This window comes from Lemur catta, chromosome 10 (assembly GCF_020740605.2).
Source record: "Lemur catta isolate mLemCat1 chromosome 10, mLemCat1.pri, whole genome shotgun sequence".
NCBI classification, from domain to species: domain Eukaryota; kingdom Metazoa; phylum Chordata; class Mammalia; order Primates; family Lemuridae; genus Lemur; species Lemur catta.
In genome coordinates, this window is record NC_059137.1 from 57,871,800 (window position 1) to 57,885,801 (window position 14,002).

Below are 14,002 nucleotides of genomic sequence, written 5' to 3' on the forward strand. Positions count from 1 at the left end.
CAAAAGTCTTTCAATTTTAAGTGTTATGCAAAAGGTTAGAAGCATTTAATTGAAGTTTATAGGCTATACAGAGAACTTTAATCTAGATTACAACCATGAACAGCATTTTATCTTAGACTAAGTCCTAACTAGCAGGTATTTATGAGGGCAGTCAACCATCCTGTATCTTAAGTACAGAAGAGAAAATGCTGGCAACTGGAACCACAGAACCACTCACTGAGGCTTCTCCTATAAAAGCAACTTTGATAATGTAGGAACAGATTTTTTTAAGTATATTAAAATGGTAGCTGACTTCATGCACAATTTATAAAACTTAATGTGCTTGTTTTGGGTCCCAGCTATGTTACTAACTTAAATGACTTTGGTTGAGGGTTTTAATTTGGGCATTTTTGTTATTCTTCTGCCAGTGGTGCTAACTACTTTTTTCATATTACTTTGCAAAGTGATCTGACAGACTGTAGGGAAAAAAAAAAAAAAAAAAAAGAAAACCCTAGAAGTGGCCACAATGAATCATGTTGTCTTTATCTTTGCTTAATAGAGCAAACTTATACCCTACACTCATGGAGAGGATAACAGGAGAAAAAACAAAAAGTATCAGGAATTGTGTGCGGGCACCACACAATATAGTGACACTTTGTGACATCTTTCCAAATCGCCGTAGCTTTATTTGTGCTAGGAAAAATGCAGAATAAATTCAAGAGAAGCATAATTACAAATGCTTTTTTCAATTGTTAAATTCTAGGGTGAGCAATGTGGAAACACAATTGAATTTTTGACAAATCCAATTACCATTGGGATCCCCTCCATGTTTAAGCATTTCTTAAGAGAAAATAGTAATTCTTGAAGAAAAGAGGTGATGGGATTTAATTTAATGACTTAAGATAAATATTTTCAAATAAAGACTGAATGGAAGCTAAAATATGTGCATTAACACCATATATAATAATATGCTTAATCTTGTAGAATCCAAGTTGTTCAAAAAGTATACTTTTACTAAAGTAGGAAAAGAGAAATGAACAAATACAAAAGATGAAGAACAAAGAAATCTGAGTTTGGGTCATAGCTCTGTCACTAACTAGCTAGGTAACCTTAACTTCTCCTGAGTATCAATTTTCACAGCTGTAACCTCTTTCATTTCTGACCTCTAAGAGTTATCTTTATGTAGTTTTCTTATCAGTTTTTTTTAATTTATTGTACACAACAGTCTAATGAAGCAGCAGTATAAGTATTTTACTAGATAAAGAAGAGTCCGTATTTAGAGAGGAGAAAACTAAAGCTCAGAGAACTGGCCCAGAGTCACACAATGTATAAATAATCTAACTCATGTAAGAATCCAGCTCTTCTGATTCCCTGACCAAGGCTCCACTGGCCACATCATTAATAATACCTTCCTACTGATGCAGGATGTGACAACGTCTGCGTCGCTTAGCTTGGATCCAAATGATTAGCCTTATCTTTTTGCCTAAAATGCATTTTATCATTTGGCACTAGCCTTATGGATAACACAAATGTTACATTTTAGAATTTCATTTCTTATTTTGTGGCATAACTAACCTTAGGCAGTGACACAGTATGGGGAAGCATCAGTTACCCAAATGCATCAGAGTCATAATATTTTGGAAGAAAAGTTAAGTGTATCTATACCTGATTCCACAGGTGATATATTTACCTCAAATATCTTTTTATGTATTTTAAATTTCTTATCAACCAAGGAATGTCAATTATTGGCAGGTTATTTGTCAGAGTGCCCTGTAATTAGCACAAATTAATTATAGTCCTGGATAAAAAAGAGGTTTTTGTTCTAAAATATAATTAATCTTCACTGCTGCCAGTACTATAGTTCCATTAGTAGGATTATAATTAACATTTTGCTTTAAAAGCTATATTGACATGGATTTTTAAAGAATTGTTAACCAAGTCTAAATATAGAGCAGAGTTAAAATGCTACTTTTCAACTTAACAACAAAGACAAGCAGTTATAGTAGATAGGATTGTCTGGGTATCTGTTACATGTTGAGCACCATGTTATGGATTTTATATATATTATCTACATGAGAACAAACCCCCAAATTCAGTTATCTGAATTTAAAGATGGGAAAACAAAAACATTTAAAAAGTCAAGTAACTTATTTATGATCAATAGTAAGTGGCAGAGCTAAATTGCTATTATATGTCAGTCTCAAGGCTACTGTTCTCCGCAGTAGACGACTTGGGCCTGTAGCCAATTTTGAAGTCATAATGGCTATGCTTATGCACGTCATTCCTAATTCAAAAATGGTGCCTCTTTGGCTGGGAAGACTACCTAGGAATTTTGAAATACATTTTGAAACATGATAAAAATCTTAGAACTAGAGGTGTTCAGTTATGTTCTTAGACTCCAGTCAAAGTGAATTTCTTCAAAGAATAAATAGCACGTAAGTGATTTTCAGGTGGGTTTTTTTTTTGTTTATTTAATATTACTTTTTTAAGGTATATTGGGGGAAAAGGCAGGAGACTGGGAAGTAAATCCCAGTTTAAACAACTATATGACCTTGAGCATGTCACTAAATGCAGTTAATAGTAACTGTTTAGGGGAGCTAGATCCTTTTGATAGTTTGATGACATTTTAAACCCCACTTGAAAACAAAAGGCACCTAAACACTTTATTTGCACACTAATTTCAGATAGTTCATGGACATACAAGCCCTTCTATAAACCTATTCTCTAATTAAGGAGACTTAATGTCTTTTGTTCTATTTTCACATAAAATGATCATGTGTAAGACCCTTCCTACCATCCCTAAAATTGGGAACATTTATTCTAAATCCTGAGACCAAAAGATAATATAAGTAGGCAAATAAATATTAAATCTTGGACATTAAGGGATTAGCTTCTTTAAAAAAAAACTAGAGGGTTTATTCTAAATAGGATTATTGGCTGGTATATGTCTCTCTCACCAAAATAGGTATAAATGGTTTTATCTATGAGAGAGTGGAAATTACAAAGAATAAACCACAACATGTTATATGTATTCTTTAATACTAGTGCTTATTAATCTGATTAAAGAAAGCTTAGTAAAATATGGGTCTATGTCTTAGTTCCTTTGTGCTGCTATAACAAAACACCATAGACTGGGTAATTTACGAACAATAGAAATTTATTTGTCACAGTTCTGGAGTCTGGGAAGTCCAAGATCAAGGTGCCAGCAAGTTCACTATCTAATGAGGGCCCAGTCTCTTTGCTTCCAACATGGTACCTTATTGTTGCGTCCTCCAGAGGGGAGGAACACTGTATCTTCACATGACCAAAAGGGAAGGAAAAAGGGAGAACCCAATCCCCCAAGCTTTTTTGTAAGGGTGTTAATCCTAACTACAAGGGCTCTGCTCTAATGCCTTAATCACCTTGTAAGGCCTCAGCTCTCTCAATACTATCACATTGGTGATTAAGTTTGAACATATGAATTTTAAGGGAAACATTCAGATCATAGCACTGTTTTATTTTTTCTTATGGGAGGGAGCCTACATTCTAAAGTTTTGTGACTTTGCTTCCTTCATCTCTTTAATGAGTACCTTCTTAGAAGGAACCATATGCCTCTCAAGAACTTCTTTTATATTAAAGCATCCTAGGCTCTTGTTGCTGCTGAAGAGTTTGCTTGGACAAGTGACTATGCTTAGGTTTCCTCATCTGTAAATTAAAATTCTTAATGGTACCTACGTCCTAGAATTACTAGGAGGATTAAATGAATTAATGAATGTAAAGCCCTTAGAAGAGTTCCTGGCACAAAGAAAATGCCTAATAAATATTGGGAACTATTAAGTTTATCATTAGTGTTACGAATTTTATTACTGCTATAGATAGGTCCTTTTAACCGCAGATGGAATTGCTTTTGTATATGATCTATGGGAAAATTAATAATATACAAATGGGAAAGCTGCATATATTTAGAATTCTCTGCAAAGAGAAAGAAAATATTCGTGCTTGATAAATGGAAACCAGACCCATAATAGCATTACAAATTTCAACAGGGGGAAGAATGTGTTCTTTTAAATGGAAATTCAAAATATATCATCAGCTGTTTGATTTGCATAATAGGAGCAATTCAAAAAAAATCCAAGTGTAAATAATATAGATGACGTTAGAACAATTTGATTATTGTGAGATGGGCAATTTAGCACCTTTAAAATGAGAAAGCCACTCACAGGGAATCACCGCCCCTAAGATAAATCTAATCAAAAATAAATAAATAAAGACAAGAAATTACTATTCCTCAGTAATATTGATTCACCATTTGCTTCCACACTAGTACTCTATGTTTAAATCCTGTCTCAGCCTCTTCTGCAGAATGTTCTGTGGGTAAGTCTGTAGCGATTCATTTAAAACAGCTGTCAGCACATGTTAACATATTCTCCAATTTCACATTATACCCATGCTATGAAATATCTTTTTTTTTTCAGTCCATATTTAGTAATCTGATTTATTTTCAATAAGTAAAATCAAACTCAGGAAAATAAATTTATACATTCTACCCAACATCTTCTAATAGAATATTAATTATAGTGAATATAAATATTCCATATGAAGCGCTAACATCATGAATTAAAATTATAAATTCCTTTGATAATTGCCATGTGATCCTTCTGAAGTAACCTCAATAAATATGTCCCCTTTTCCTCCCTCTAGTCCTCTGTCTCCCCTCTTCCTAACCACTCGTTTGTGGGTAAGCTGGTGTTTGTTTTATTTTGCTCTTGAAATTGTATTTCAAGTACTGTAGCATGTTTGCTAGAATACATACCCTATTTTAAAAAAAAAAACATTTTTTATAAATCCCATCCAATTCTTGGTTGAGTTCTTTTTTCTCACAATGTTCAGAACATCATTCATTGATTTACATGGATAACACAGTTTCTTTAGCATTGTCATTCACTTTTCGAGTGAATTATTTACAAGTGTGACAAAGTTTAATCCTTTTATTTTAAGGTATTTTTAAAAAAAATACATAAAAGCATCTCTCTTTTTGAGGAGAGTGAACAGACAAATTTTTGTAGCTTAATTTGTCTTAAATAGAAAGCTAGATGGGACATAGCCTGGGAAACTTGGAACAATTTCACAGGTGCTTGCAGGCTTCCTAACAACTAACATAATTAGAGCTGTTTGAATGGCATCTTTCTCTTACACGTAACTGAGCCAGTGGTGTGGGGATCTGTTAGTCCCCAGCTCCTACCTGAGACTATACTTGGTGATTCTTCTTACCCAGAAGAGAGAAGAAGCATTTTTAAGGGATGGCTGGTCGTATTGTGGCTTTTTTTTCCCCATTGTTGTTCTCAGGAAGCTAATCAAAGAGTAAAATCAGAAAGCATTGGGAGTAGTTTATTTTTATTTCTATTGTCTTTGGTTCAGTTATTGGGATTTTCTTCCCCATTTTTATTGTACATCTATGCAGATTACTTTAATGAATCTACACTGCATTACTCTGAGGCTGTAGAGAAACCTACATCATCTGTGCTACAGCTCTGTTGTTGGAGCGTAGATATAAGTTGTAGGTTGCTGGGAAGTTGGAAAATAATTATTTTTGTCCTCTCTGATAATTTTTTTTTAAATATAGAAGCTGGAAAGGTGCCTTACAGATTTGGAATTACTTTTCATCAGTACAGTATTTAGGAATGAGTGGACTTATTTCATTTTTGCTTATTACATCAATCATAATAACTAATATCCATATGGCATTTTAGAAATTTCAAATGCATTGACTCATTTCATTCTCCTGGGAGTACTTGCTTAAGGACTTTATGATCACGATATTCATATACTATTGATGAGGAGAGTGCAGATCTGAGTTATTTCTTACCCACAGAAATGTATTCACATCCCATGCTTGATTCTGACTACTGCATGATGAGATAAACCCCTATAATAATTGTATCCTTATTAATATAAGCTAATTGGAATACAACTCTGTGACGTGGCCAAAAAGGTAGGCTTCGGTGACCCCAAATCTGCTTTATTTCAGGACAAAGTGCTCCCTAACCAGAGAGGAGTGCCCTCTATCACAGGTGTCTGACAGACAGTTCCCCAACATGTACAGCTGATCTTGCAGTGTATTCCGACAGTTCAATCCCCCACCTCCTTTCCTGGGTCCATTCTCAAAGCCCAGCCTCCTCAGCAGGGTGGAGGTATGGAAAATCAAGGAGAGGAGTACACACAACCATGAGAAGTTGCAGGTTGGGTTCACATACTCTGAAGGTTATCCACTCCCCCATTAGCTAACTGTGGTGATGAGCTGCAGTGCCCACAAAGCAACACGTGCTTCAAAAAGAAAATTGTCCTGCATTCTATAGAAATGTGGAGGGTCATTTTCCAAACTGCAGCTACGTCAGGGGATACTGTGGCAAATAATATACTGCGTCTTTGCAAGAAATGTTTGTTTCCTTTGGTGTGTTGCAAAAAGAATCCTTCATTTCCCCAGGTCTGATGCAGCCATGGGTGGCTGCCGTGATACAAGGAAAGGAAATAAAAAGGCCTGTGTCCTTTAGAATTAAATAAATTTACTTATACATTTTTATTAAATTTTGCTTTTCTATTTTCTGAGTTCCAGTTTTGCTGGTGAACGCAAAGTAAATGTTTTTTTCTGCATTGTGAGTTGTGAAAATTGCAATATAGGTCTTAACCAGCAATTTAATGTTGTTCGGGTTTTTTGTTTGTGTTAGAGTGGAGGAGGGGACATTATTTACTCAATAAAAGGTAGCTTTTGTGCTCTACTGAGTCTTGAGTACTTCTATCTTAAAACAGGGAATCAACTGGTTTACCAAAAAGCAATTTCTTTTTGACACAATCCTCACTTCATTAAGGATTTGTAGAACTTAAAGGAAATAAAAGTGCCTGGGTTTTGAAGGCACGTGGTGAGCTAAAGCAGAGTAAGCCATTCAGCCCAACGCCCATCTCCACCTCAGCAGTGGTTGGCTGGAGCCATGCATGGGATTCTGCCCTCCTTCCGGGGCTGCCTCTTATCCTGTCTTACCTCCTAAACTCCAAGGGGAGCTTCTTTCCTACTGGCCTAGTGCCACCACTTCCTGTTGTTTTTTGCTTATTTTTTAACCCCACCAGGCTCCAATCAAGATTGGAAGTACCAGCCCAGCCTCACTGAAAAAAAATCTCATCTCAGCATGAGAGAGAGAAGCAATAGGAATCAGCCTGAAAGAGTATCAGAGTGGGTTCCTGCCTAATCTGAGAGACAAAAAGCCCCTGTCTTAAAATAACTTTGCAGAGATTTCCAAATCCAAGAAGGTTAAGAAAAGCACAGGGAGACATCTTATTTTAGAACTCAAAAGGACTTAAGGGAATCAATTTGTCCAACACGCCTCGTTTAGCAGATAAGCAATCACAGGTCTAGACAAGTTGAATAACTGGCCAAAGGTCAAAGAGCAAACCACCGACAGCCCTAGGCAGGAGTACATGTTTTCTGGTCAGTTTTTCTAAATTCTTAGCAAGTGCTTGATATTGTCCCAAGACTTTCAAATGCACACATGACTTTCCCTACAGTGTGGTGGGATATAAAAGTATTGAACATTGCTCAGAGGAAGTCTAGGTTTACAGGTAAATTTAAAAAAAAAAAGGAAGAAGAAGAAAGTGTGAACCATTCTCCTTATGATAACTTAATTTCACAAAATAATTCACGTTCTTTTCGGTCCTATTTTTCACTTAACATGAGCTCATAAAGCTTTATTGTAAACCTGTTATAATTATAAACACCCCTTCAACAAGAGACAACTTTTCAAAATCAAATTATCTTCTGACCCCAAAAATCTAATTCACAGCAAGTTGGGTGGTTTTTTGTTGTTGTTTTTAAGAAAGCCACATGGCCCAATTAGTCATCCTCAAGTTAGCAAGACTTAGTAAACTTTATTCTAACCCTGCCATGACAAAACAGCTCAGATAGTATATTCACTGACATTGCAAAGTGTTTTCAAGGTTTTAAAGCAGTCCTCAGTAATTAATTATTCATCACAAATGTTCTTTCAGAGTATCGTCATCTTTCAAGGATTCCCTCTCCTTCTATTAATATTCAAATACATGCAGAAACACTGTCATGAAGCCCTGTCCTCTTAATCTCATGCTTAGATGAAGAAAAAGCACACTGTCCTTGCATCTTGAACTCATGATAAAGTTTCCATAGTTTTGCAGACAATTAAGAGAACAGTTGAGTCCAAAGTCCATGTGCAGTTTTATTTTTCCAATGAAAACTAACTTGCAATTACCAGCAAATAAAATGAGAGCCTAAGACTTGCCTAATTCTGTTCCAATAGCTGTTTGCTGTGGCTTATTGTGCCTGAAGAACACAGAAACACAGCTCTACCAATCAACCTCATCACAATCTGTGTTGAGTTTTCCAGATTTAGTTAGCCCAAAACACAAAGACCCAGTATAAAGCATGTAAGTCATATCTTTAAGTGCCACAAGAAAAAAACAGTTTATAACGGAGAAAATACACTATAACACAGGAATGGAGCATATTGGTATAATACGAAATTATAGGGTCTCGCCTTAGGTTTCCATGCATAAAATTAGGATGACAAACATTTATGTTGTTAGAACTGTTTACATGACTGTCGTTAATTGGAGAATGCACACCAAACAGTACATGAGAAATGATGAAAATCTCCTCACTTTTACAAATGCAGTAAAGACATGGACTCCTAGGAAAGAGCAGGTCTTAGATCTAAACTGCTCTTGAACGATGACATTAAAGCCACTGAATTCAAGAGACAGTTTCTACCTTAGGGACAATCTGTCCTAAGATTTTGTCTATAATCGCCAGAAAGTAAACGTCTTTGTCATGCTTTTGTTATTTTAACAATGCTTCGCCCTACTAAAAACAAACAAAAAACAAACCAAACATTGTTGTTATAGTATTGGAAGAAGGTCTGTTTGAGAGAAATAAAAGCAATCAGCTAATTTATAGTAATTCTATATTCTTTCAGTACTGCATTGTAAGTTAGATTTCCATCCATCATAGCCCCAGAGGAATTCAATTAATTCTCACACACTTCTCTTGGATTAATTGTGCACTCTGATTAGTGTTGCATTAGCAGATGCAAATCATTTTCTGGATAAGGCAGAGGATTGAAAATTAAATAAACAAATATGTGTTACTTAGAGAAGGTCACCCCAAAAATGTGAAAGAATTTTGTAGATCCAGCCTCCCAGTAGAAATATCCTAAACAAGAACTACTAAAGAAGCATTTCAGGGCACGAAAACATTTGGAAAGCCAGCATGTTGTGTATTTTCATAGGATTGGTTGAAAACTCTTTCTAAATATGTCACATTGAAAACAGGGGTCTCATCTACTTGAAACAAACTGCTGTTTAACTTTAGCTTCCAATCTGGGGTTAATATTTTTAGGACAAACCACCACTCTTTCCAGAAATTTTTCTCATTCGTCTTACTGCATAGCTTGTTAAATTGAGTTGTATAAATACGGGACTCATTAGATCTCAGAACTTCTGGTGAATATAGCTACCTCTCACATCTCCACATTGCAAAGGATCTGTGAGAGAGAACTTACTTGAAATGTCTTTTCACCCTAGTATGTTTTCCAGAAGGAAGCTTTCATTCCAGGTACTACTTACCTTCTTACAAACAAGTCTTAAAATTAAAATGGAAGAAGAGACTCAGCATTATTTTCAGGATATAAAACATTGACCTAATTTTTGCTTTTAATTTTCTTCTTTTCAAAATAACAATTCCCAAATTCTTAAAGCATTTGGGGGTACAGTGTTGATCCCAGGTGCCTAGTAGTCTTCAGGCAGAATTTTTGTATTCTTATCCTGGGGAGTGCAACCATTATTCAGTAAGAACCCATCTTCCCCTCTAAAAAAAAAAAAAAAAACCCAGAGAATTTATTATTCAAACTTGAGCAGTACATCAAAAAAACTCGGTTCATTATATAATAATCTGTTAAAATTTACGCAAAGAGAGTTGGATGGGTCTGATTCCCTTCCTTTAAGGATGCTTTTCACATGTACCTTCTTTATCCTCAGATGCATTGTTCAGACACATTTGTTATCTTTCATAAGGGGGAAAATGGCGCAGTGCCCAGTTGATGCATTTTCTGAATCATTTAACCCAGATTTCTCCATTCTGATTTTTCTTGGGAAAAAGTTTTCTGTATATTGGCATCTGAGTGAGGCCCTTCGCCAGAATTTTTTTTTTATCAATTCTTTAATGTTGCTAACTGCTGAATTAAAATTTTTGAAAGTGGGCTTTTCCTGTGTTATAAAGTGGATTCATTCTTGGCTCAGAACCCAATCCTATAGACATGTAAGATGCGTGTACTTCCCAGTGGTTGTAATCTGAGGATTTTATTTAAATTGTCCTTTGAATCTACAGTAATTTGGTGTTGGGGAGGAATGGGATCTTTATCAACAAAGGGCTGCCAGAACCCCAACTGCTTCTTGAGTAGCTGTAATAGATGAATAATGTTACAACCAACCGTGCATTTCAGTTTTTGCTCAAAAGGCTTTTCAGCTAATGCTGGTAGTATTCCATATCCATGTGTTCATCTCAGAGCACAGTGGTTGCCATCTGACTTTCATTACCTTTCTTGAGAGGATCAGTTTTACAACTGGAATCAGAAAAGCAGTCAAAGTAATTGCAAGTGGCAATCAGTGAAATATAATAATTTTAGCTTGGGAACATATGTTCCATTATGAGAAAAAAAGTTTTTTTTTTTTTCTCATGATCCCAAGACTCATATTTTCCCAGGGCTAATAGGGACATGCATATATTCTAGTGCTACCTCCCATATCATGCTGCTATCCCTATGAAAGTGCTTGCTCCCCTCGAGGGAAAGGCAACTTATTCTCTCCCAAGGAAACCTATTTCCCTTTTGATTCAGACTATTTGAAAATGCTTTATTATATCGGAGATGAAATTTATCTCTCCATAGTTACATCCTTCAGAGTTGAAAGCTTGGGACTCAACAGAGTAAATCTAAACCACTCTTTAGATACTCAAGGCAGCTTTCATCCCCAACTTCTACCTTTTCTTTTAGTAGGCTATAATGTGTATTTCTTTCTCACATGGAATAGCTTTGATTTCCTTAATCACTCCAGCCACTCTCCTTGGAATAAGTTCAAATTTGCCTATCTACCTCCTAAAGCCATTTTGCTGAAAGAAAATTAGACTTTAAATCAAAATATCTGCATTAAATTACATCTCTGCTACTTATTAAATGTTGGAACTGGGACAAATTATTATTGTTTTTTTTTTTTTTGGTCACTAGAGTTAGCAAAGATGAATAAAAGAGACATGGTCTTGTGGTCAAAACAGGCAATAAGCAAGTTAACAAACAAATATATAATTACCTGTTATAAGTACTGTAAAGAATTATTGTCAAGGGAATTTTGAAGTCCCAGGGTATTCAAGGGCAGGCCTTCTGAGAAGGAGGCTCCATGTTTCACAACGGGAAGGAGACAGAGAGTGTTCTAGGATGCAGATTGTGCTAACGTGGGAGAGAGATGTTTTCTAACAGTTGAAGTAGGCTAATGTCTAGAATTTAGAAGGCAAGGGGCTGAGTGGAATGAGATGAGTCTGAGAATTGCAGAGCTTTATAGGCCATGTTGAGAGTTTAGATTTTATTTGAAGTATAAGGGGAAGTCACTGAGGAAGAGAAGTCACCATGTCTAAAATATGTCTTTAAGAATTGCTCTCATGCTAGATGGAGAACAGACTGGAGAAGACAAAAGTAGAAGTGGGACAACCAATTAGCAGGCAGTTGTTCTAATCGAAGGAGAGATTCATGTGCTACTTACAACAATCCATGAGCTTGAAAATGAGAAGCAGTGCTCCACAGAGGTTAAGACACAGACCTAGCAGACATGCAGCTTATAATTAAACCTGAATTACCAACTTGGGCAACTTGGCCAAGTTTTCTGGACCTCTTTTCACCTCAGTTTTATCCTTTGCGAGATGATAATTATGACAGGACTTACTTCATAGAGTTGTTGTGAAGATTAAATGAGTTTATACATGAGTTTCCTGTTAGCTAAATCTGCAAAGGATTTTTCACTGTTATTTTTCACTGTTTCACATGTTCCACTTTATATTGCATTTTCAGGCTCAGGCATTTTTTATTTAGTTTTTTTCTAGAAATGGGGAAGAACATGAGTGAGGATTGTTACCAGATTGTTTATCGTCCTTTGCAAACTATTTTTTTTTGTTGTTGCTGCAATAGAAAAAACAGCCTGTGAGAGAAAAGGCATTCTATGGACTCTTTCTTTGTCATAGTATAAAGACCTGACACACTGTCATAATATGAAGACTGGACACCTTCTTTTGTACAGTTTTTTAACATGATGGTCCTGATAGGATCTTTTTTTAATCTTGCTTAAAACCTGACCTTAGATGTATTGTGATTCCTCTAGCATAGGGTGGAACAATAATATTGAATTGCCATTATGTCATGTCACAGGCTGTTTCCTCTTGTGATGTGTTCACGTGGTTGAATAACATTCCTTGTTTTACAGGCATCCCAGGAAGTGACTATGTGAATGCCAACTACATAGATGGTTATAGGAAACAAAATGCCTATATTGCAACACAGGGATCTCTCCCCGAAACATTTGGGGACTTTTGGAGAATGATATGGGAGCAACGAAGTGCCACAGTTGTCATGATGACAAAACTAGAAGAAAGATCCAGGGTAAGAATAAATATCCAATTCTTTCCTCTTAAAAATCTTCCTTCAGAGTCCCTATGTTGCATATTTTATTCTGTTCATCTGTTAATCTAACCCCTCCCTAAGGTTTAACTTTCTAACAGACACTAATTGTGAATGGGCATCAACAATCCTAATTAAACTATTCTTTAAAACTCTTCTGGGTCTTTTCAAAAAAGATATTCTCCCATGTTACAATATGATTGCCAAAAAAAAAAAAAAAAGCAGTATTCAAGGAAATAGAAAACTTGGTTAGAGAAAATAAATAATAGCTTGAATGTCTTTCTAAAACTCACATTGACTAAGACTCTACAGGCTTTGGGGAGAATCCCACCAAGATGTACTTCCCAGTATTTTCAACTTTTTCTTTCTTATAATCTGCAATATAAGATCTAAAATTCTGTAAAAGAGGCCCTTACGTCAATTATTCACATTAGCATAAATTAAGTCAGGGCAGCCAGAAGAATGATGTGGCTTAATACACAGCTGAGAAAACACATAAATGTATAAAGGGCATTTTGCTAGCTTAAACTTTTCCAAAATGGATAGGTTTTAATATGGATTCATTGCTTGATGAAGTCCAAGAAAGGAGTTTTATTCATCATATGGGTCCAATATTATGGTGCATGGCACATTAGTTAAATGCTGTTGATTTGGAAAACTAAAACATATAATGGGTAAGCCATGTACCATATTCCCGAGTGCATGTGCACATATTGTAGCAATCTGATGAAAATCAATCTTTAACCATGAGATTTAATGAAGGGGTCTCTGAGAATTCACTGAAGATAGCATGCACTCTCACTGGAGAGTGGGGAATATTCAAGGCAGACTTTGAAACCTCAGGTGAGAGGTCTCTCTCACTGTGGTCACGGTAGTCTCAGAAAGGATATTTAGAGGGCAGCCAAAAACCAATTCCCCATTTATTGTGTGACAGTTGAGATTCTTTAAATTGTTCTTCTAAGCTCAACACATGGCAGTTTCTTTTAGCCCAGGTGTGTATGTGAGGGAAGAGTTAAATGCCACCCAGGGGACTTGTAAGGGAAAAGCTCAGATGTAGAAAAATATTAAAAAGCTACAACTGGTACCTTAAAGGTAGGAAATAAAAAGGTGTGGTACACAGCTGGTTTAACAAACCTAAAAAAGCAATCAGATCCTTTCAAAACATCTGAATTTTATAGAGATGTTGAAATATTGTCTGAAATGTGAATTTATATAAAAATGGCACTGACAGTGAAGACAAATATCTGTCATACTTTATATGCAAACCGCATTCCAACGATGTAATTCCAAAATACTGTTCCAATGGA

At 35.7% G+C, this 14,002-nt stretch overlaps 1 protein-coding gene across 1 annotated transcript in view; it reads left to right on the forward strand.

The window, feature by feature from the left end:
* The window catches only part of PTPRD (protein tyrosine phosphatase receptor type D), a 406,959-nt gene that overhangs the window by 329,790 nt on the left and 63,167 nt on the right, over positions 1-14,002 (forward strand). Inside the window, exon 27 of the mRNA XM_045562129.1 lies at positions 12,502-12,677. Coding sequence (XP_045418085.1) covers positions 12,502-12,677 — 176 coding nt within the window. The remainder of the gene's footprint in view (positions 1-12,501; positions 12,678-14,002) is intronic.